Source organism: Panthera uncia, chromosome A2 (assembly GCF_023721935.1).
Source record: "Panthera uncia isolate 11264 chromosome A2, Puncia_PCG_1.0, whole genome shotgun sequence".
NCBI classification, from domain to species: domain Eukaryota; kingdom Metazoa; phylum Chordata; class Mammalia; order Carnivora; family Felidae; genus Panthera; species Panthera uncia.
In genome coordinates this window covers 11,464,272-11,485,612 of record NC_064816.1, presented here as the reverse complement: position 1 = coordinate 11,485,612, position 21,341 = coordinate 11,464,272, and the positions used below count along the sequence as shown (strand labels likewise).

Sequence of the window (21,341 nt, the reverse complement as noted above, 5' to 3'; positions counted from 1 at the left end):
CCCTCCGGGCCTCCCAGAGAAAAGGGGCGCTTGTTCTTTCCTAAAGGGGCCTGGCCTTCAGTGGGCGGGACCCTGCATGTCTTGGCCTTCGATTGGACCAGCCCTCGACAGCGTGGCCTCAAGATTGGTCGGTTTGTGCTCCTCTCCCCTCCCTCTTCGAGGCTTCCGCTTCCGGTTCTGACGGACGCCTCGGCCGTAACGATGATCGGGGACATCCTGCTGTTCGGGTAATTAGGGGGGCCAGAGGCTGGGGTAGGAAGGATAAGAGGGACAAGGGGAGGCCCAGGTAACCTCATTCTCCCTTCGCAGGACGCTGCTGATGAACGCCGGGGCGGTGCTCAACTTTAAGCTGTGAGTAGGCCGCTTTGGATCGCGGCTCCACCCAGGGGACCCGTAGACCCGCCCCCACGAGCGTGAGCCCGCCCCAAGTCGTAGGCCACGCCCCCAAGTCCCAGCCAGCCCTCTGGCCACGCCTCCTTCCTGGTCTGTCCTTCTGTGACCCTGCGCTCCATGGTGACTTGAAATCAAGACTTTTCGTTTCCGGCGATCTCCCTTCTTGCATCCCGGAGAGCCTCCGGCCCGTCCCCCCCGGAGTTCTTAGCCTTCCTTCGTACCCACAGACTAACCTCTCCACCTTGGTGGCTGCAGGCCTTGCTGTGATTGGCCGGTAGATGATGGTCCAAAGGGGCATTAAACCCCCCGAGGTCACCAAGTCCGCTGCAGGGCTAGAGCTGAAACGGTGTCCGAGGCCCCCTGAGCTGAGGGTCAGGGTCAGGGCCAGAGGACTGAGTGGTCTTTATGTCCCACCGAAAGTGGATACTGTCTGTTCCTCTTTGTAGGAAAAAGAAGGACACGCAGGGCTTTGGGGAGGAGTCGAGGGAGCCCAGCACAGGTAAGGCCTCCTTTCTGGACTCTGAAATTGGTCCATTCAGAGAGGACAATTTGTTCTTACCAAGCCCTAACTCAGTTTTCTTTTTAATAATCTGTGTGTGTGTGTGTGTGTGTGTGTGTGTGTGTATGTGTGTGCGTGTGTGATTGTGTGTGAGAGAGAGAGAGTTGGGCCTGAGGATGTGCTGTTCCTTTTGTTCACCTCTGTCGACCTTCTTTCTCCTGCTAACCCTCCCCGCATAAGTCAGAACTCATATAACTTCGTACAGTTAGAATTTTCCTTTATGTATGATACCATGTGGCTAATATTTGCCCCTCACACTTGTTCCAACTTGTTTTGGCCCATTTCTGTGCCCTTTTGGTGCCAGTCTTCCAGCATGAATGAATGAATGAATGAACGAACGAACGAGCAGCTGAACAGCCTCACAAGTAGCTTTTGCTTTCAGAGTACTGCAGACCTGTTTTTTCTTTTTTAATTAGATACTAACATTAGCTTTCAAATAAATCAGATGTCACGTAAAAATTCAGTTGTCTGAATTTTCAAGAAAATTTTTCAAGAAAAATCTGAACATCCTACAGCTCAGGGTTCAAGCAACCTCTTGGCACCTGTTGGGTGAAGTTGAGAAAAACAGGACCCCGTTGAGGCAGGGCCTGTGGCTTCTACTCGTCCCAGCCCCTCATCGTGATATCATTTCACCTGCCTGGCCTCTGGAGGCCCTAGGTTTGACACTTCTTGCTGAATTTATTCATGTGACTGTTTGAGACATGAGACGTGTACATGACTACTGTGTCCATACATTTATTCATTCACCAAGCATTATTGAGCACCTGTCACATGCCAGCCACTGTGCTGGATGCTGGGGACACAGCAGGGAGCAGACCAGGCGGTGGGTGCCATGATGGAGCATTGCGTAGGGACAATAGGAACCTACGCAATAGGTTCCATTGCGTAGGAGGGGGCAGTGAATTTGAGGACAGTCTGACAGCTCCCTTTTATTGGGGGCCTACCTGGTGGCGGCTGCCCCCTTAGATGCTTCCTATGGGTATTTCCCCTCCGTCTCCACCCCTAAAAGGTAAAGGGAATTTTCCCATTTTATAGGTGTGGAAACTGAGGTTCAGGCTTGTGGCTTGACTTGCTTGTGGTCACATAGTATACCAGTGACAGCCTCTTGATTGGAACCTGGCTTTTTCGGACCCCGCAGGTTGTACCCTCAGTCACTAGACCATCCATCCATTCATTCTTTCGTTCATACATCTATTCATTCAGCAGCTATATGTATATTGCTTACCCACTCTGTGGAAGGTACTAGACCAACTCCTGGGGCTGTGGTCTATAGATCTAAATCGGAGCTGGGGTGGGTAGGATGTGGGAGGGCTTGGTGGTGGTGAGAGTGTCCACGATAAGGACAGTCACAACAGTGGCTTCCTTGTGATCAGGGGCTCTGTGCACGTCTCCTTCCAGCTAGTAATCTTGTGCTTGTTGCTGCTGCTGCAGAAAATGCCCCTCTCCCTGTGCCTGGCTGACCCCCTGATACAGTAGTGGCTGCATTTGTTGAGAGCTGTCTGTGTGCCAGGCACTGTGCTGAGGTCTTCCTAGTTGCCCATCACCCCATTTACACAGGAGGAAACTAGGGCATTTATAGGCCAGGGGCTGACCAAGGTCACCTGTGTGGAAGGGCAGTAAACTCCTGCCCAAGTTTAAGGTCGGAGCTTATACACTTCCTCGAAGCGCTTAACCCCCGCTCCCCAGCACGGGCTAGGTTGGATGCCCCCTTTGTATGCTCCCATGGCACTTGTCATGGTGAATAATCAGGTGTGTGATTACTTGTTTAGTATTTGTCCTCCGTGTGAGCTCCTTAGGCCAGGGATGCCTGTCTCGTTCCTCCTTGTTTCCCCTGCACTTGGCTGCTTCCTGGAACAAGTGGCCTTTAGTTAGCACCCGTTGATGGCAGGAGAGCCTGTTTTTTTTGTTTGTTTGTTTGTTTGTTTTTTGATGCTGGGCTCAAGGAAGGGCCTTGCCGAGCAGTGCCTCTCAGACATGCTGGGGATGGACCCGTGTTTGACATCTGCAGTCTGGGCTGAGCTGCACGTGGCTGTCCCAGTGGGTTGAACAATACCGGACTCATCTAAGCTGCGTTCAGCAAGTCTGTGTGCTCATCTGGTGCTTGGATGATGCAGTGATGCCAGATGGCTGTCATATCCGGTGGCCGTGTAAATTTCTGAGCTCCTGCCTGGTATTTTCTGTACTTAATGGACAGCCGTGGTCTAGAGATGACATTTTGGGTAGCGTGCTTGTAGGTTACCCTATCTGGACCCGTTCATTTCATTCTGGAGGATTAGTGAGGGAGGACGATTGACTTAAAACCCTGAAGGAGGGTTCTGGAACCCACATCTCTGGAGTCTCATCGTACCAAGCTGTTTCCTCTCGAAATGGGTTCTGTTCTGTGGCATTGGGGAACTAGAGCGAATCATCATCAAAGCAGAGCTCCCCTTTTACTTGCCTGAATTAGTGTCCTTTTTCAGCTGCAAACACTGAAAACCCAGCCAAAGGGTAAGGCAACTTGAAACCTCCCAAGGGTAGGACTGTTCTCAGGCACACCTGGATTCGGGGCTCATACCAGCCGCCCTGCATGCAATCCTCTCCTTGTCCTTCTGGGTTAGTTTTACTCTCAGGCTGCTTGTTTTTACAAAGGTGACCCGAGAGCAGGGCTTGGCACATTTTTCTGTAAAGGGATAGATCATAAACATTTTAGGCTTTGTGGGTCATCCCTTCTTTCTCTCTCTCTCTCTGTCTCTCTTTTTTTTTTTTTTTTTTTTTTTAGTGCTTATTTACTTATTTTGAGAGGGAGAGAGACCACGTGTGCGCACGAGCTGGGGAGGGGCGGAGAGAGAGGGAGACAGAATCCCAAGCAGGCTCTGCATTGCCATCAGCGCGAGCCTGACACGGGGCTGGAACTCACAGACTGGGAGATCTTGACCTCAAGCCCAAATCAAGAGTCGGACGCTTAACTGACGGAGCCACCCAGGTGCCCTGTGGGTCGTACCTTCTCTGGTGCCGCATCTCAGCTCCGTTCCTTGAAAGCAGCCACGGCAAATCTAGGCATACCTTGTTTTATTGTGCTTTGCAGAGAATTTTGTTTTTTACAAACTGAAGGTGTGTGGCAACCCTGAGCGAGCAAGTCTGTTGGCACAATTTTCCCAACAGCATTTGCCCACTTTGTGTGTGTCGTATTTTGGTAATTCTAGCAGGTTTTCACATTTTTTCATTGTTCTATTTGTTTCGGTGATCAGTGATTATGACTTGCTGAGAGCTCAGATGATGGTTAGCATTTGTTAGCAGTATTTTTTTTTTTTTTTTTTTTTTTTTTTTTTGTGAGAGAGAGAGAGATAGTGTGCATGCACTCGGGGAGAGGGAGAGAGAATTTAAAAAAAAATTTTTTTTAATGTGTTTATTTTTGAGGGAGAGGAGAGACGGAGTGCAAGTAGGGGAGGGGCAGAGAGAGGGGGAAACACAGAATCCCAAGCAGGCTCCAGACTGAGCTGTCAGCACAGAGCCCAACGCGGGGCTCAAACTCACAAACTATGAGATCATGACCTGAGCTGAAGTCGGCCACTTTACCGACTGAGCCACCCAGGTGTCCCGGGAGACAGAGAATCTTTAGCAGGTTCCATGCCCCACTTGGAGCCCTATGGGGGGCTTGACTCTAGACCCTGAGATCATGACCTGAGCCAGAATGAAGAGTTGGATGCTTAAGTGATTGAGCCACCCAGGCACCCCAGCAATATATATATTTTTTAAGTTTATTTATTTTGAGAGAGACAGAGAGAGAGAGAGAGCAAGTGAAGGGGAAGGGCAAAAAGAGAGGATCCCCAGCAGATGTGGGGCTCGAACTCCCGAACTGGGAGATCATGACAGAAGCCGAAACCAAGAGCCAGATGGACGTTCAACCAAGCATCAAGCCATCTATACACCCACCAATAATTTTTAAATTAATATATTTACATTATTTTTTAGATGTAATGCTGCTGCATATTTAATAGACTATATAGTATAGTGTAAACGTAACTTTTATATGCACTGGGAAGCCAAAAAAATCATTTGACTTGCTTTATTGCAGTGGTCTGGAACCAGAACCAAATCCACAATAGCTCTGAGGTTTATCTCCTATATATAAATGAGGGGGCATGGGTGTATTTTGATAAAACTTATTTATAGACACTGAAATATGAATTTTATGTAATGTTTGTGTCTCACAAAATACTCCTTTGTTTTTTTTAACCATTAAAAAGTATCAAAGATATTCTTAGTTAACAGGCCATACAGAAACAGGCGGGAGGGGCTGGCTTTGGTCCATGGGCCACAGTTTGTCAATCTCTGACCCAAAGGACTGGGCTTACAACTTCCTAGCCCAGAAAGATGGACAGGAAGCAAATGCCTCCTTCCCAGTGGTTGAGACAAAAATCTCAGGACTGACTCTCATTGGGTAGACTTGGGTCACATGTTCCCTCCCTGAGCCAATCAGAGACTGGGGACTGGGTGCTCTCAGGGGTTGGTCAGTGACAGCTACTGCCAGAATGCCAAGCGTCAGGGAGCAGAGGCGACCCACAGGGAAAGCCATGCTGCCCCCGGAACGTGGGGTAGTGGGATGGGGGCGGGCGGAAACCGCAGAAGCACACTGCAGCCGTGACAGCAGACATGTGAGCCGTGCTTGTAAAAATGCTTTCTGCCTTTGCAGGTGACAACATCCGGGAGTTCCTACTGAGCCTCAGATACTTCCGCATCTTCATTGCGCTGTGGAATGTCTTCATGATGTTCTGCATGATCGTGTAAGTCCAGCCTGCCTGTCCCCTTCCGTGTCATCCTCAGTGTCGTTCTCCAGATCGACCCACCTGGTGGTTGTTCCCTGTCTCCTCTGTCGGCACTTTTGTGTCACGCTTTCTGCTTTCAAAATAAGAAGTCTCCCAGCTAGAGAGGAAACCAGGGTCTACACAGGTTAGACTGTGTCACTGTGGTCTAGGCCGGAGCTTTGACCGGAACACGGTGTTCTCCAAGTCCTGGCTGTTTCTGGTACCTCAGCAGAGGCTGCCAAGAGATACCTTCCCTCGAGCCTTGGCCCTGTTACCTCTTGCCAGCTCTGCTGTGTCTAGTGTATGCTCGGTGTCTGCCAGGGTGGAAAATGTGGCTTGAATGACCAGTGTGCTGCTGGGTCCCTGCTTCCTACCCTGCTGGAAGCCAGCAGAAGGGTTTCAGACTTTTTTCTGTTTTCGTGCCCATTTTTCATTTCCTCATTAGGCTTAACAAATCTAATCGGATTGGTTTTCCTCCCAGCAGCGGGGCCTTAATTTTGATTCTGCTATTAATGAATTGTGAGACTCCTAGTAAACAGACTCGGGAAAAACAGTAGGAGAATCTGGCATTTTGTCCGTGCTGGGCTGGTCCCTTGCTTCACCCTAAAGAGGGAGAGAAGGAAAATCGACTGTCCGGAATAATTGAGATGTTGAATTTAGGGTTGCTGGGGGGACCTTGTGCCAGTCCAGTGGCTGTTAGGGATGGAGTTAGGACTTAGGAGATGGGGGGGAGTTCACTGTGCCACTGGAAAGTGTTTTAGAACCCAGAATGAGGACCGCAGTGTATGCCCAGAGAGGCCCTCTTCGGGAGCTCGGTTGAGGCCTGTCCGGGTACAAAGAGGGCTCGTGAAGAGCTCAGGGGATTTGCAGAAGAGCATGGGAAGCATAACTACGATTCACAGGAGGTAGAACAGTGTTGGGGGTGCTCCTCCAGCCTTGGTCTTTCCACGTTCCCACCTATTCATTCATTCATTCCTTCATTCCTTCACAACTATCCAGCACGGGCTGTGCCTTGGGCTTATAGCTGAGACCAAGACAGCCATAGTCCTTGCCATCAGTGAATGCACACGGTATAGCAGATGGGACAGGGACAGAAAACAAATAAATAGGAAAACCTCACTCATGAGGCAAATGGGAGGCTCTCAGTTTGGGAAATGGTCGGGAAGAACCTCTCTGAGAAGTGCTGTGTAAATCAACACCTAAAGAACGAGAGGCAGCCTTGCCATCTCCAGAACCGAAGAGAAGCACAGGAGCACCGGACGTAGCACGCGCAAAGGTCCTGGGGCAGGGGCGAGCTCGGTGTGTTTTTATCATTTTGTTCTTTTCTGTCCAGCAGCTTCATCATCCTTCTCTCCTAGCTAGCTTCCTTTACTGCTCCTCTGCTGGCCGGTGACCAGGATGGTAGTAGCCTCAGGCTCTGTGACGTCCCAGCTTAGCCCAAGGCCGGCTTAGTCTGTAGCCTAGTGTGCTGATTCTGCTTCCTGAGAGCAGAGCCTGATTGACCTAGCTTGGTGTCACCCAGGTCCTACTAGATTGGGGTTGTCCTGGTGCCAGCAGAATCACTTAGGTTGAGTCAGGGAACCACAGCCCTTGGGCCGTATCTATTTCCTGGTTTTCCTGATGTTTTATTGTCATGCGGCCACACCCATTTCTGTGACTGCTTTTGGTTACCGTGGAGTGCTTGAAACCTTGTGATGGAAACTGCCTGGCCTGCAAAGCCCAAACTACTTAGAGTGCCACTTGCTACACAGGGAGTGTGCCGACCCCTGACCTAGGCCAGCTCTTCCAGTAGGGTCCACAGGGAGGGAAGATCTTTTTCAGAAAGGGCTCTGTCAGGGAGGCAGGGACCGGTTTTCCCAGAATATTAAAAAACTGGAAATCACCTCGGCTCCGGTCGTCATCCTGGGGTCGTGGGTTCGAGCCCCGCATCAGGCTCTGTGCCGAGCCTGGAGCCTGCTTCAGATTCTCTCTCTCCCTCTGCCCCCCTCCCCCACTCATGTACTTGCTCTGTCTCTCAAAAATAAATAAGGCGTTAGATGTGTTCAAAGTAACAAAGGCTTTTTAAATAATAAAAGCTGCTCTACTTTTGCTACAAAAAAAAGAAAACGAAACAAAACTGGAAATCCCCTAACTGTCCAAGAACAGGGGAATAGTCAGGTAATTCAAAGGACGCCCGTACGACCGTTATGCTACCGTCACTGATGGTGTGGTAAAACTTCTGTCTACACAGGGGAGTGTTTTGAAAGTAAAGGCGGCTGGATGTCACTTAAATGCACACTCTGGCCTCAGTTGTGATAAACATTAAATAAATGCCTGAAGTGTGTGGGGAGACTTCCAGGCAGGGAGTTGGACGGATCTACTCCAGGCTGTCCGCAGACGTGACCATGCTCAGAGGTGACCATGCTGTGACCGCTGACGAGGTTAACAGGGCCTGAGGGGATGGTTCACAGTTCCCTGCACCCACTTCTGTATTGCTTGAGCTGAGCTACTTTGGAAATTTTAAAAAGGCATGAAAAACTTGAAATACAGAGAGAAACGTGCCTGAAGGTTTAGGGACCGAGAGTATTACCGTCTGCAGCTTAACGTGGGAACACATCAAAGATAAGGGAGACAGATTGACAGGTACCCTGTACAACAGAGTGTTAATTGCAGAATGGAGGTGGTGTATATGTGGGTGTTCACTGAACCGTTCTGTTAAGTCTTCTCTACGTTGCCATCTTCATACTGAAGTATTGGGGAGAGGAAGACCCCAATTCTCGAGGGAGAACAAGGATGAATAAGTACAAAAAAAGTGCAAGTTGGTGTTCACAGCTCAGTGTTTTGTCGTATATTCACAGGGTTGTGAAACCACCACGGCCATCTAATTCTAGAACGTTTTCATCACCCCCGAAAGGGAAACCTCGGACCCATTAAGCAGTTCCTGCCTGTCCTCCCCTCCCTCCAGCTTTCTTTATGGATCTGCCTGTTCTGGGTATTTCACATAAATGGAATCGTAACAGTGTGTGGCCCCTTCTGTGTCTGGCTTCTTTCACTCAGAGTGATGTCTCGTAGGTTCCGACATGCCGTGGCATGTCAACACCGCATTCCTTTCTGTGGCCAAAGAATAGTCCATTGTATGGCTGCGCCTCGGCTTGTTTTTGTATCCATCCGTTGATGGCTATCTGGGATGTTTCCATTTTTCGGCTGTCTCCAACATTGTTGATACAAACATTTGCGTCCACGTTTTCGAGGCTGTCTGGTAAATACCGAGGAGTGAGATTGCTGGGTCTTAGGGTCACTCTATATTTATCCTTTTGAGCTTCTGCCAGACTATTTTTTAAAGTCGCTGCAGTAGTGTGCCTTCCCACCAGGAGCGTATGATGGTTCCAGTTTCCCCACACCCTTGCCAACGCTTGCGATTGTCGGTCTTTTTGATGAGAGCCTTGATGAGAGTCGAGCCCTCTTAGCGGATGTAAGGGTTGATTTGCATTTCCCTGATGGTGAATGACGTCGAGCGTCTTGTCATGTGCCTATGGGTCATTTGTATATCTTCTTTGGAAAAATGTGTAGATCCTTTGTCCATTTCTTAGTTGAGTTGTAAGAGTTCTTTTTATAGTGTGGATCCCAGTCCCTTATCAGATATGTGATTTGCAAGTATTTTCTCCCATTCTGGGAGTTGTCTTTTCAGTTTCTCGATGGTGTCCTTTGAAGCACAAAAGAAATCTTAGTTTTGGTAGACTCCAATCTATTTCTCCTTCTGTCACTTGTGCTTTTTGTGTAATAGCTAAGAAATTGTTGCCTAGCCCGAGGTCATGGAGATTTAAGCCTAAGTTTTCTTTTCTTTCTTTTTTTTTTTAAGTGTATTTATTTATTTTGAGAGAGAGAGCATGCAAGCAGGGGAGGGGTAGAGAGAGAGAGAGGGAGAGAGAGAACCTCAAGCAGGCTCCACGCTGTCAGCGCAAAGCCCGAAGCAGGGCTCAAACTCGCAAACTGCAAGATCATGACCTGAGCCAAAATCAAGAGTCAGATGCTCAACCGACTGAGCCACCCAGGCACCTGTAGGCCTAAGTTTTCTTTTAAGAGTTTTCTAATTTTAATTTTAATAGTTAGGTCTGTGATCCACTTTGAGTTAATATTTGTAGATGGTGTGAGGTAGGGATCCAGCTTCATTCTTTTGCATATGTTGTAATCCAGTTGGTCCTGCACTTTCTGTTGTTCTTTTTTTCAAAAAGTCTTCTTATTTTGGAAAGAGTTTGGATTTATAGAAATGTCGTAAAGGTAACAGAGTTCTGTGTGTGTGTGTGTGTGTATTTTAAGTTTATTTTCAGAGAGAGTGCATGCGTGCACACACATGAGAGCAGGGAAGGGGCAGAGAGAGAGGGAGAGAGAATCCCAAACACGCTCCGCACTGTCAGCACAGAGCCCAATGCAGGGCTCGAACTCAGGAACCGTGAGGTTATGACCTGAGCCGAAATCAAAAGTCAGATGCTTAACCAACTGAGCCACCCAGGCAACCCCCGTACCATATATATCTTTTTAACAGCCCTGTGGTTTTCCCCAGTAAACCTCTATCATAACTTACATACCCATTCTCAACTTCATGGACATTTGTACAGTTTCCAAGCCTTCCCTATTCAGGATTTCCTTCACTGGAATAACGTTAATATCTTTTTTTTTTTTTTAATTTATGAAAGTCATCACTGACTGGCAGTAATAGAGAATGGGCTAAAATGTTACAGATTCTGATGAAGTAGATACTTTGTTAAATAGCTTTCTTCTTTTTAAAATGTACTGTTTGGGGGCACCTGGGTGGCTCAGGCGGGTAAGCTCCAACTTTGGCTCAGGTCATGATCTCACACTCCGTGAGTTCAAGCCCCGCGTCAGGCTCTGTGCTGACAGCTCAGAGCCTGGAGCCTGCTTCGGATTCTGTGTCTCCCCCTCTCTCTTCCCCTCCCCTGCTCATGCTCTGTCTCTGTCTCAAAAATAAATAAAAACATTAAAAAAAAATAAAATGTACTGTTTGGTAGTGTTAAGTATGTTCACGTTGCATAACAGAAAAATCACTTACAAAATTATAAAGGATACAAAATAATCTTAATAGTAACATAAAAAATCTTCTGAAAGTGTTTTCAGAGCGATAGCTTTGCTTCGTTTGCATCTTCATGTACATTTCTGCCCTCCGACTTTTCCAGGCTGTTTGGCTCCTGAGCCCCAGATATACGCCTTCCCGGGAACCAGGAACCAGGAACCACCTTCCCAGATGCCGGGTCTCCCTTCCTCCGTTCCTGATGACTTCAAGAATGGTTTTGACTGGAAAACCAGCGATCTTCCCAGAAAGCCCAAGTTCGTGGTGGGTGGAAAAAAATGTTCACCAAGCTGCACACGGTTTCCCAGCCACGTCATTGTTTTCTTTTCAAAGATCTTTTCACTTTGGTCTCTCCTCTGAAATGCTGACTACTTAAGGAGTTTGAGGAGGGCTTATGGAAGGGGAATGTGATAACATTGCATTCCCTACGGATAAAAGAACATGTCTAGATTGTTTTTTTAGATTGGAATTCCTCTTCTTCCAAGCTTCCGCTAGAAACCCATTTCTGGATATTTCTCCGTTTATTTTTAACAACCATCCTTTTTGGTTCCAATTACCCAAGTTTTGAAAAAATCATTTTTATCCAGGGATCTGAAACAGAAAGGTTGGCTTTTGAGTTTGATGGAGCCTCTTTACTGGACTGTATTTACGAATAACAAGCAAGTTCATTGTTGCTGGGCCTGTGTCCAAATTCCTTTCCTGTCTCGATGGGCTCTGCTTGGCCACTCGGTGCAGCTGAGGTCATCCCCAGGACTTTAAGGGTGAAGTATTACCGATTCCCATGGAAGAGAGGTACAGAGCAGGCAGACGTGGGTGTTAGGAGAAACTTCGCCTTGCCTTGAAGCCCTCTGTTAAAGTCACTTTTGGGGCCATTAATTGTATCATTTTTGGCCCATGGCGGGTATCAGGACCCAGTTCTCAAAGTTTGGAATTCCGGGTCTGATTTTCAAGTGAGTGATTTCAAGGTTGAAAAGCAAGGAGCCTCACTCGAGGAAATCTAGCATTTTGCACAGAATCTTCATTGAAAGGGAGGCCTTTTATTGCCAAGACGAAATGCCGGTGGTCAGCACCCAGATCCTGCCGGTGTTTGATTTGTTCGTTGTGGTTTTTGAAATCCTGATTTGTAGGTAAACCTGACGGGAGGAAGAAGTAACCAAGTAAACCTGTAGACTTGCAGAACTGAGTTGCATTGAAAATAAAGCTCATTTCTAAAAAGGATCTTTTGTTTACACATTTTTTAACCAAGAAGTTAGTTGACTTCCAGCCCGAGTTGTTGTGAACTACACCGTGGGGAACCCTGAGGTTTCATTTCGGAGGCTGTCAAAAAGTCAGAAAAGAGGCAATAGTTAGGTTTCCCTTTTGAGATTTTGCGTGAATAAATGTGCGGCTGGAATTGGGCCAATGTGATTTTTGACCCGGCCACTCTTGGCAGTATAGAAAGAGCCGGTGACAGCAGCGGGGTTTTGCTAGACTAGGGTCAAATCCGCTCCTACTGCTGCTTTGCCAACGTCATTCTCCTTCACTGCTTGTATAATTTATTCCCTTGTCACACCCGGGCGTGTGGTTTGTAAGTCGCCGGGGAACGTAGCGGCCAAATCGAGCTTCGCCCAGGCCTGTGTCCTTGTCAGCCAGAACAGATGTGCCGAGATCTTGCCTGGTCACTCATCAAGCCGTGTCAGTGGTGCGAGGAAACCTCGCCGCCTTATTCAGACTGGTGCTGAGGTTTCGGTGAGGAGAGGCATTCATATGTTATGGGGGTGAATCGCGCTCTGCGAAGAGAATGCTGTCATTGAGATTTTGTTTCAATAGTTGTATTTTTTCCCCCAGAGAACTGTTATCTCCTTGTTAAGCTCCCATCAGCATCGCTTCGGAGGCTCTGCTGTACCTTTTGAAAGTTGTGTCTCATGGATGTGTATCTTGAGGAAGCTTTTCAAGAACCCTCATTAACGTCAAAGGTTATTGACGTTGGAGTTTTGGGTGCGTAGGGTTGCCCAGAATTTAAGCGCTCATGCTTCTGGGTCAGTTAGGTGCGGGTTCGAGTCCCATCTCTGCTCCTTGCTAGTGAGACCTTGGCTGCTTGCTTCCCCACTCCTTGCCTCAGTTTCCAGTCTCCAAAATGGGTCTGAGGGTCCCATCTGCCTGGGGCGATTGGAAAGTTCAGCAAGCTTAAATGTTCGGTGTGGGTGTCCTCACTGCCTGCATTTTCTCTCTCCTTGCCTACGTTTGTGCACACACACCTTTAAAGAGCAATCGTATTGGGTTTTTTTATTATTGTTTTTTGTTTTTTGTTTTTTTATGTTTATTTAGTTTTGAAAGAGGGAGCGCACAAGCAGGGAAAGGGCCGAGCGAGAAGGGGACAGAGGATCCCTTGTGGGCTCCATGCTGACAGCAGAGAGCCTGATGCGGGGCCTGAACTCCCAGACCACAAGCTCATGACCTGAGCCGAAGTTGGACGCATGACTGATTGAGCCACCCAGGCGCCCCTGGATTGTATGGTTTAAAAAAATTAGAGGGGTGCCTGGGTGGCTCAGTCGGTTAAGTGTCCGACTTCGGCTCAGGTCATGATCTCGTGGTTCACAAGTTCAAGCTCCACATAGGGCTCTGTGCTGACAGCTCAGAGCCTGGAGCCTGCTTCCAATTCTGTGTCTCCCTCTCTCCCTGCCCCTCCCCAGCTAGTGCTCAGTCTCTCTCTCTCTCAAAAAATAAACATTAAAAAAAAGAATTAGAAACAGTTTTCCAGCATAGAAAACCTTTTCCTATCTTCCTATTGCCTTTCTAGCATTTTCCTTATATACAACGGTATACAGGCAAACCTTGGAGATATTGTGGGTTCAGTTCCAGACCACTACAGTAAAGCGAATATTGCAATAAAGCAAGTTAAGTCAAGTTTTTGGTTTCCCGATTCATACAACAGTTGTGTTTATAGACACTGTAGTCTAGTAACTGTACATTAAGCATCACATCAAAAAAAAAAAACCCCGTGCATTCGTAATTAAAAAACACTTGATGGCTAAAAAGCACTAACCGTCATCTAAGCTTTCAGTGAGCCATAATCTCTGATCACAGATCACCGAAACAAATCCAGTAATAATGAAAGGTTTGAAATATGGTGAGAATTCGCAAAATGTGACACAGAGACGTGAAGTGATTGGACGCTGTTGGGAAAATGGTGCCAAGAAGCTAGTTGCCACAAACCGTCAGTTTGTAGAACATGGCGTCAGTGAAGTGCGATGAAATGAGATATGTGCCTGGATATGATGTTGTTTGATGGTGGAGAAGCCAGCTTGGGTTCTGGGTTGCCAGACAGGCTCCATGGTGCTCAGTTGCATGTGTGTGTGTGTGTGTGTGTGTGTGTGTGTGAACTTTTTTTAAGTTTATTTATTTATTTTGAGAGAGAGAGAGAGTATGCGCACGCTAACGGGAGAGGGGCAGAGAGAAAGAAAGGCAGGGAGAGAATCCCAAGCAGGCTCTGCACTGCCAGTGTGGAGCCCAACTCGGGGCTCGAACTCACAGACCGTGAGATCTTGACCTGAGCTGGAACGAAGAGTCACACGCTTAATCGACAGGCGCCCAGGAGCGCCTCCACGGTGCTCAGTTTTAATTACTGCCTGGTGTCAGTCAATCTCTCTTTGACCTTGGCCCTCTCGTATGTGCTTGGAACTTGTACTTTGTCCACTCTGACGAATGCCACTGCTATAACCGTTGTGACCTTCGCTGGCTCCCTTCACCAGTGACTCTGGAGTATCTAGGAAGGCTGCATCATCTGGTCCACTGTGGTAGCTGGAGTGGCTTTTGTTTGCTTTATTCTAAAGTTTCTTACTACCAACGCATGTTCGTTGTAGATAAATTGTAATGTACGGCTTTACTCGAAAGGATACAACTACCAATAATCACATTCCTGCAGAGGGCGTCACTCAAGGTACACGTCTTTCTGGCTCTTTCTCTGTGCATGTGCATTGGGTATGGGGCATCCATTTTCATGACATAAATTGTATCTTTGTGTGTTCTAGCCTGCTTTTCTCATCTGATGATACATTTCTGTATTTTTTCCTACAGTCACGGTTCTTTTATTTTTTTAATGTTTATTTTTGAGAGAGAGCGCGTGCACGTGTGCATGCACATGTGCACATGTGCGGGGGAGGGGCAGAGAGAGGGAGAGAGAGAGAGAGAGAGAGAGAGAGAGAGAGAGAATGAATCTGAAGTGGAGTTTGTGCTGACAGCAGACAGCCCTCCTGAATCGGGCCTCGAACTCACGAACCATGAGTTCATGACCTGAGCTGAAGCCAAGACGCTTAACCGACTGAGCCACCTGGGTGCCCCTGTGTTTTTTTTCTTTTTTAAGTTACCATTCTTAATAACTACAAAGAAGTTATTGTAATGATGTGTCGTGATTAATTTAATTCGTCCCCAGCTGATGGAAACTTGAGTTGTCTCCGGGTTTTGTCTTTCATAAATAATACTGTGATGAACAATTTGGTATATCATCCCTAATGAATTTCGGGGTCACTTTTTAAATTTTTTTTTTTTTAAACGTTTTATTTATTTTTGAGACAGAGACAGAGCATGAACGGGGGAGGGGCAGAGAGAGAGGGAGACACAGAATCGGAAGCAGGCTCCAGGCTCTGAGCCATCAGCCCAGAGCCCAACGCGGGGCTCGAACTCACGGACCACGAGATCGTGACCTGAGCTGAAGTCGGACGCTTAACCGACTGAGCCACCCAGGCGCCCCTCAGGGTCACTTTTTAAAAGAGATCCACCTTGGGGCGCCTGGGTGGCTCAGTTGGTTAAGCATCTGATTCAGCTCAGGTCGTGACCTCACAGTTTGTGAGTTCGAGCCCCACATCGGGCTCACTGCTGTCAGCACAGAGCCTGCTTTGGCTCCTCTGCTGACCTCTCTCTCTGCCCCTCCCCTGCCCACACACACACTCTCTCTCTCTCAAGAAAATAAATAAAACCTTTAAAAAAAGGTAAAAGAAAAAGAGATCATCTTCACAGCTTTGAGCTGAGAACTCCAAAGAAAAACGAATCTTGGATAATTTGTGTCTTTGTTTATTCATTTGTTCATACTGAGCGTAGCGTATGTTCCTATGTACAAGAACTGGGTTCTAGATCCCCATCAGCTTTGGCCGGGAGTGATCTCCAGCTACTTGTCTGTTTAACCTGTTAATAAGGACGAGGTTTTCAGGTGCCACCCAGATAACTGTTTCTTTGTGAAAGCTACTGTGCTTGACATCACACCGGTTGGCTGTCTACCCTGATCCTGAGGGTTAAGGACCTTAACCACCATCTAAGTAATAAAGGCCCACTACTGCTTGCCCTGGAGCATGTTGCATGGAGTCACGGCCAAGGTGAGGAGCTGCACGTTGAGATTGAAAACAAGGCCACCGTTTGCAGCACCTGCCCTTTGAGGTGCATGTTGGAAACCCCCTTCTGCTCCTTGTTCCATCCCCTCCGTCTCGGAGAAGTGGAACGTGTCCCTCGTTTGGTGGGTTTCTCGTTGCACTTCAGGTCCCGCTGTTCTAGAGCAGAGGTCAGGAGCTATGGTTCCCAGGCAGAGCCTGGCTAGCCACCTGTTTTTTGTAAATAAAGTTTTATTTTCACCGAGCCACCGCCCTCCGAATAGGTATCGTCTAAGGCTGCTTTAGCTGCTCTCTTGCTACAATGGCAGAGATGTGACAGAGACCATCTGCCCCGCAGACCTGAAAATACTGTCTTTCTGGCCCATTCACGTGCCACATTTGCTGACCCTTGAGCTAGGGGATGATAGAGAATCTCAAGGTGCCCTTCCCCTTCCCCACCCCCGCCCCCACGGCCCTCGGGTGGAGTCATCCGCACACCTTGTGGTCTCGGTTTTCATAAACACATTTGCAAATATGTTTTTCGAATTTGCTGAAAATCGAGCCAGCCATTTTCAAGAGCTGTGCTTAATAGACCAAAATGGAATGTTATTCCTCTTGATAGTTCGGGGAGAGATGGCTCCTGGGCTCCCTGTGAATTCTCCCGAGCCGGAGCTCTTTCCGTGCAGCCTCGCAACGTGATAATGAGATCGGCTCTCCTCTGAAGTGGTTAGATTTGAAAAGCCAGCGAGGCTGTCATTAGTGAGGCATTTTCGTTTCATTTCAACCATTTCATTATCTCCTTCTTAACCAAATTTGTGTTTATGAAATATTTGACAAACCTCCCGATGTTTTCCCGTGTTGATGAAAGACGTGTGCTGTTTGCGTATAGAGCAGAAGGCACGGTATTTAAAATTTTTTTTTAACGTTTGCTTACTTTTGGGACACAGAGCAGGAGAGAGTGCGCACGGGGGGAGGTGCAGAGAGAGAGAGAGAGAGAGAGAGAGAGAGAGAGACAGACTCTGAAGCAGGCTTCAGGCTCTGAGCTGTCAGCAGAGAGCCTGGCTCAGTGCCCGAACTCAGGAACCGAACTGTGACATCATGACCTGACCAAAGTCGGGCGCTTAACCGACTGGGTCACCCACACGCCCCAGCATGTTATTTTGTTAAAGAAAGATGTAAATTCTACTCAGGGGCTTGTTTTCATTATTCCCTTGATTTGCATTATTCCACAGAGAAAAGCACTTGACTCTCTTCGAGCCCCTCTCTAGTACTCGAGAGTTGCTAGAAATGAGAGTTTGGTAATAGTGAGCATTCCTCATGAGAAATTGGGCGAAAGGGGTCTAGAACTAGTGAGAAATTCAAAGTCCACATTTTTCAATTAGAAAATGGCAAGGACCACTTCAGTGTCTGTCTCTGTAGTTTTCTGTGTGACCTGTGGGTTGTTTTGGATGAGACTGGGGGTCAATAGACTGCCGCCCACATCTGGTTCACCCCCTGACTGCATGGCCTGCCAGACGGAATGGTTTTTACATTTTTTAATGGTCAGTAAAGGATCGAGAAGAAAATGAAAGGAAATTGTGCATTCTTTGTCCATAAATAAAGTTTTATTGAAACACTGCCACGCCCATTCATTTATGTATCATCAGTGGCTGCTTTTGGGACAATGAGTCCTTGCGACAGAGACCATCTGGCCCGTAAAACTGAATATATTTACTGTCTGACTCTACAGAAAGGTTTGCTGACTCCCTAGACTAGACAGTGTATGTATTTTTAACGTTTGTTTGTTTGGTTTGTGAGAGAGAAAAGGAGGGACGGGCAGAGAGAGAGAGGGAGAGAGAGAATCTTAAGCAGGTTCCTCACTGTCAGCACAGAGACCAATAGGCTCGAACTCATGAACCGTGAGATTATGACCTGAGCCAAAATCAAGAGTCAGATGCTTAACTGACTGAACCACACAGGTGCCCCTAGACAGTACTTTTTTTTTTTTTTTTTTTTTTTAAGACATCTTATGGGTGGTTCCTGTTGGCCTGTGTTTGGTTCACATTAATCGTTGTGGCCGTTCATGGTAAATGTGGGCCACAGAGTGTGGACTATGCTGGGGGAGTTGTAGAAGTTATTTTAAGGGGAATAAAGCTTTAGTGCATTTAATTAGAGTTTACTGTGAATCAGGGATAAAGTGGAAAAGACGGTTACGTTAGAAAGCAAGATGGAGGTCTGGGCCAGACCCAGGCTCTGTCCCTTCCAGAGTGTGATGGGGGGCAGTGCATTGGCATCTTTGTACCCCCATGTCCTCATCTGTGATATGGAGACAGTGAGGGAGAGAGCTATGACACATACCTATAACGTGCCTCACATGCAGCAGGCACTCAGTAAGCGGTGTTATTTTTGTTGCTGTCATTACTTTTTTTTAAACCTTTTTAAAATTTTTAATTTTAGAGATCGAGCATGAGCAGGTGAGAGGGGCGGGGGGGGGGGCGGGGAGAGAATCCCAAGCAGGCTCCACGCTTATCAGTGCAGAGCCCGACGTGGGGCTCGATCCCACGACCCTGGGATTGTGACCTGAGCCAAAATCGAGAGTTGGACACTCAACCAACTGAGCCACCCAGGCGCCCCTGTCATTAGTTGTATGAAAAGATCTCAGGCCGCCTGGGTGGCTCAGTTGGTTGAGGGTCGGACTTCGGCTCAGGTCGTGATCTTGTGGTTGGTGGGTTCGAGCCTTGCGTTGAGCTTTGGGCTGACAGCTCAGGGGCTGGAGCCCTGCTTCGGATTCTGTGTCTCCCTCTCTCTTTGCCCCTCCCCCTGCCCTCCCACTCTGTCGCTCTCTGTCTCCCAAAATAAGAAATTTAAAAAAAACAAAAATTTTTAAAGACCTTGATGGGGTTTTGTGAAGCCTAAATGAGGTAGTACTGTAGTCACAGACCGGGCGGCTTAAACAACCGACGGTTCCGGGGGCTGGAAGTCCCAGGTCAGGGTGCCAGCATGGTTGGCTCCTGGTGAGATCTTTCTCCTTGGCTTGCAAATGGTGGCCTTCTTGCGGTGTGCTCACACGGCCTGTCTTCTGTGCACACGCATGTGCATCTCTCTTCCGACACGGACACCAGCCGTACTGGATCAGGGGCCCACCCTTATGACCTCAGTTAACCTGCGTTACCCCTCTCAAGGCCTTATCCCCACAGGTAGGGTTAACCCTCGCTTTGGGAGTTAAAGCTTTCACGTGAATTTTGAGAGGGTAGAGCTCAGTCCACAATAGATGGTCAAAGGTCTGCCCTGTAGTAGAGGTTCAGGAGCAGTTAAGTCCATGTGTTTGGCTAATAGTGTGCTTCGAGGCATTAAAAACTTCAGAGAACTCTCCGTGGTCCGGGAAAGCTGACCCTAACAACTGGTGCAGACGAACTTTGTTTCCTGATGTTCCGTAGTGAAGTATTTGCATGTGAGTGGGATGGTGGCTTTGACCTCAGCATCTCAGACTTTGATGTCCCATGAATCCCCTAGGGGTCTTGGCAAAGTGTGCATTTGGCATAGCAGACGGGGGTGGGAGGGGTGGGGGGCGGGTGCACGGGCCGAGGTTCCTCATTTCACCCAACTCCCAGGTGATGCCCGTACCGTTGGTCCCCGGACCACGCTTTGAGGCAAATGATGCTGTGCGGTAGCCACTGGCCACACGTGGCTATTTCAGTGTCCATCTCAAATGAACTAAAATTAAAAACCCGACTGCTGAGTCAAATGAGTAGCTACGTTTCAAGTGTGTTTCGTTGCAGAAACCTCGAATGGGGCAGCCGCGTCTAAAAGAGAGAGTGGTAAGCTTTCTTCATCCGGGGCCTTGTAGGAGTTGCCCTTGTGGCAACTATAAGATGTGTGGTCTTCTAGCTCTGGAGGTCAGAAGCCCAAAATGGGTCTCGCTGGGCCAGAATCAAGGTGTTGGCAGAGCTGGGTTCTTCTGGCGGCTCTCAAGGAGAATCTGTTTCCTTGCCTTGCCTGTAGCTTCTAGAAGTTGTCCACCTTCTTGGTCCGTGGCCCCGTCCTCCCTCCACCTTCCAAGCCAGCAGTGGCTGCTCTGGTCTTTGTCAAGATGCCATCTTTCTCTGATTCTGCTTTTTTCTTCCCCATTTAAGGACGCTTGTGATTACGTTGCCCCTCCCCCCCCCCCACTGGGATTATCCAGAATAATCTCCTTAAGGTTAGCCAATTAGCACCCTTACTTCCATCTGCAACCTTAATTCTCTCTTACCATGTATCACAATTTGTTTACAGGTTCCAAGTACTGTATTATGGCCCGGATCTTGTTGGGGGTGGGGTGATGTTATCAGGCCTAACACTGGGCCAGACAGTAAATACTTTTGGCTTTGCAGGACCACACAGTCTCTTCCTCAACTGTGCAACCCAGCCTTTGCAGTGTGAAAACAGCCAGAGACAGCACACATACAAACAGGCCTGGCTGTGTGACTTCTTTTTTCGTCTTTAACTTTCTTCTGGAAAATTATAAACACACAAAAAAGGGAGACTAGTGCTTGATTTCACATGTACCCATCAGGCAGTGGTTTTTATTTTATTTTTTTAACACTTTTTTTTAAGTTGACTTATTTGTTTTGAGAGAGAGAGAGAAAACACGAGTGGGGGAGGGGCCGAGAGAGGGAGACAGAGGATTGGAAGGGGGTTTTTGCTGACAGTAGATAGCCCAATGCAGGGCTCAAACCCATGCCGTGAGATCATGACCTGAGCTGAAGTCGGATGCTTAACCCACTGAGCCACCCAGGTGCCCCAGGCCGTGGTTTTTATTTATTTATTTTTTCTAATTTAGTTTTTTTAATGTTTATTTTTGAGAGAGAGAGAGAGAGAGAGAGAGAGAGAACACGAGTGGGGAAGGGGCAGAGAGATAGGGAATCCAAAGCAGGCTCCAGGCTCCAAGCTGTTAGCACAGAGCCTGACATGGAGCTCGAACTCACGAACCATGAGATCATGACCTGAACCAAAGGCGGATGCTTAACCCACTGAGCCACCCAGGTGCCCCAGGCCGTGATTTTTAAATCTTATTTTATATTTTGCTGTACTTGACTGTCTGTACCAAAGATCTGTTACTCTTGTAATCAGGAAAGAAGAAAAAACTCACAAAGATGTAAACGTCAGAGCATCTAGGAAGGGTGAGGAAAGCCACCACCACGTGTCGAGGTTAAAAAGGAAAGAGGCACAAATGGACCGAACTT

At 47.8% G+C, this 21,341-nt stretch overlaps 1 protein-coding gene across 2 annotated transcripts; it reads left to right on the top strand.

Annotated features, from left to right (window-relative positions):
• Nucleotides 1-86: 86 nt before the first annotated feature.
• Nucleotides 87-12,019, top strand: SMIM7 (small integral membrane protein 7). 2 transcript variants are annotated; one of them, XM_049640151.1, is made up of 5 exons: nucleotides 87-227; nucleotides 310-351; nucleotides 840-892; nucleotides 5,625-5,715; nucleotides 6,182-10,707. In XM_049640151.1, exons 1-5 carry the CDS (start codon nucleotides 202-204, stop codon nucleotides 6,291-6,293), a joined length of 324 nt encoding a protein of 107 aa, XP_049496108.1. In that variant the 5' UTR covers nucleotides 87-201; the 3' UTR covers nucleotides 6,294-10,707. The 2 variants fall into 2 exon arrangements, with proteins under 2 accessions (XP_049496108.1, XP_049496107.1); XM_049640150.1 differs by lacking the exon at nucleotides 6,182-10,707 and adding an exon at nucleotides 10,908-12,019 and having other exon boundaries at nucleotides 130-227.
• The last annotated feature ends 9,322 nt before the right edge of the window (nucleotides 12,020-21,341 follow it).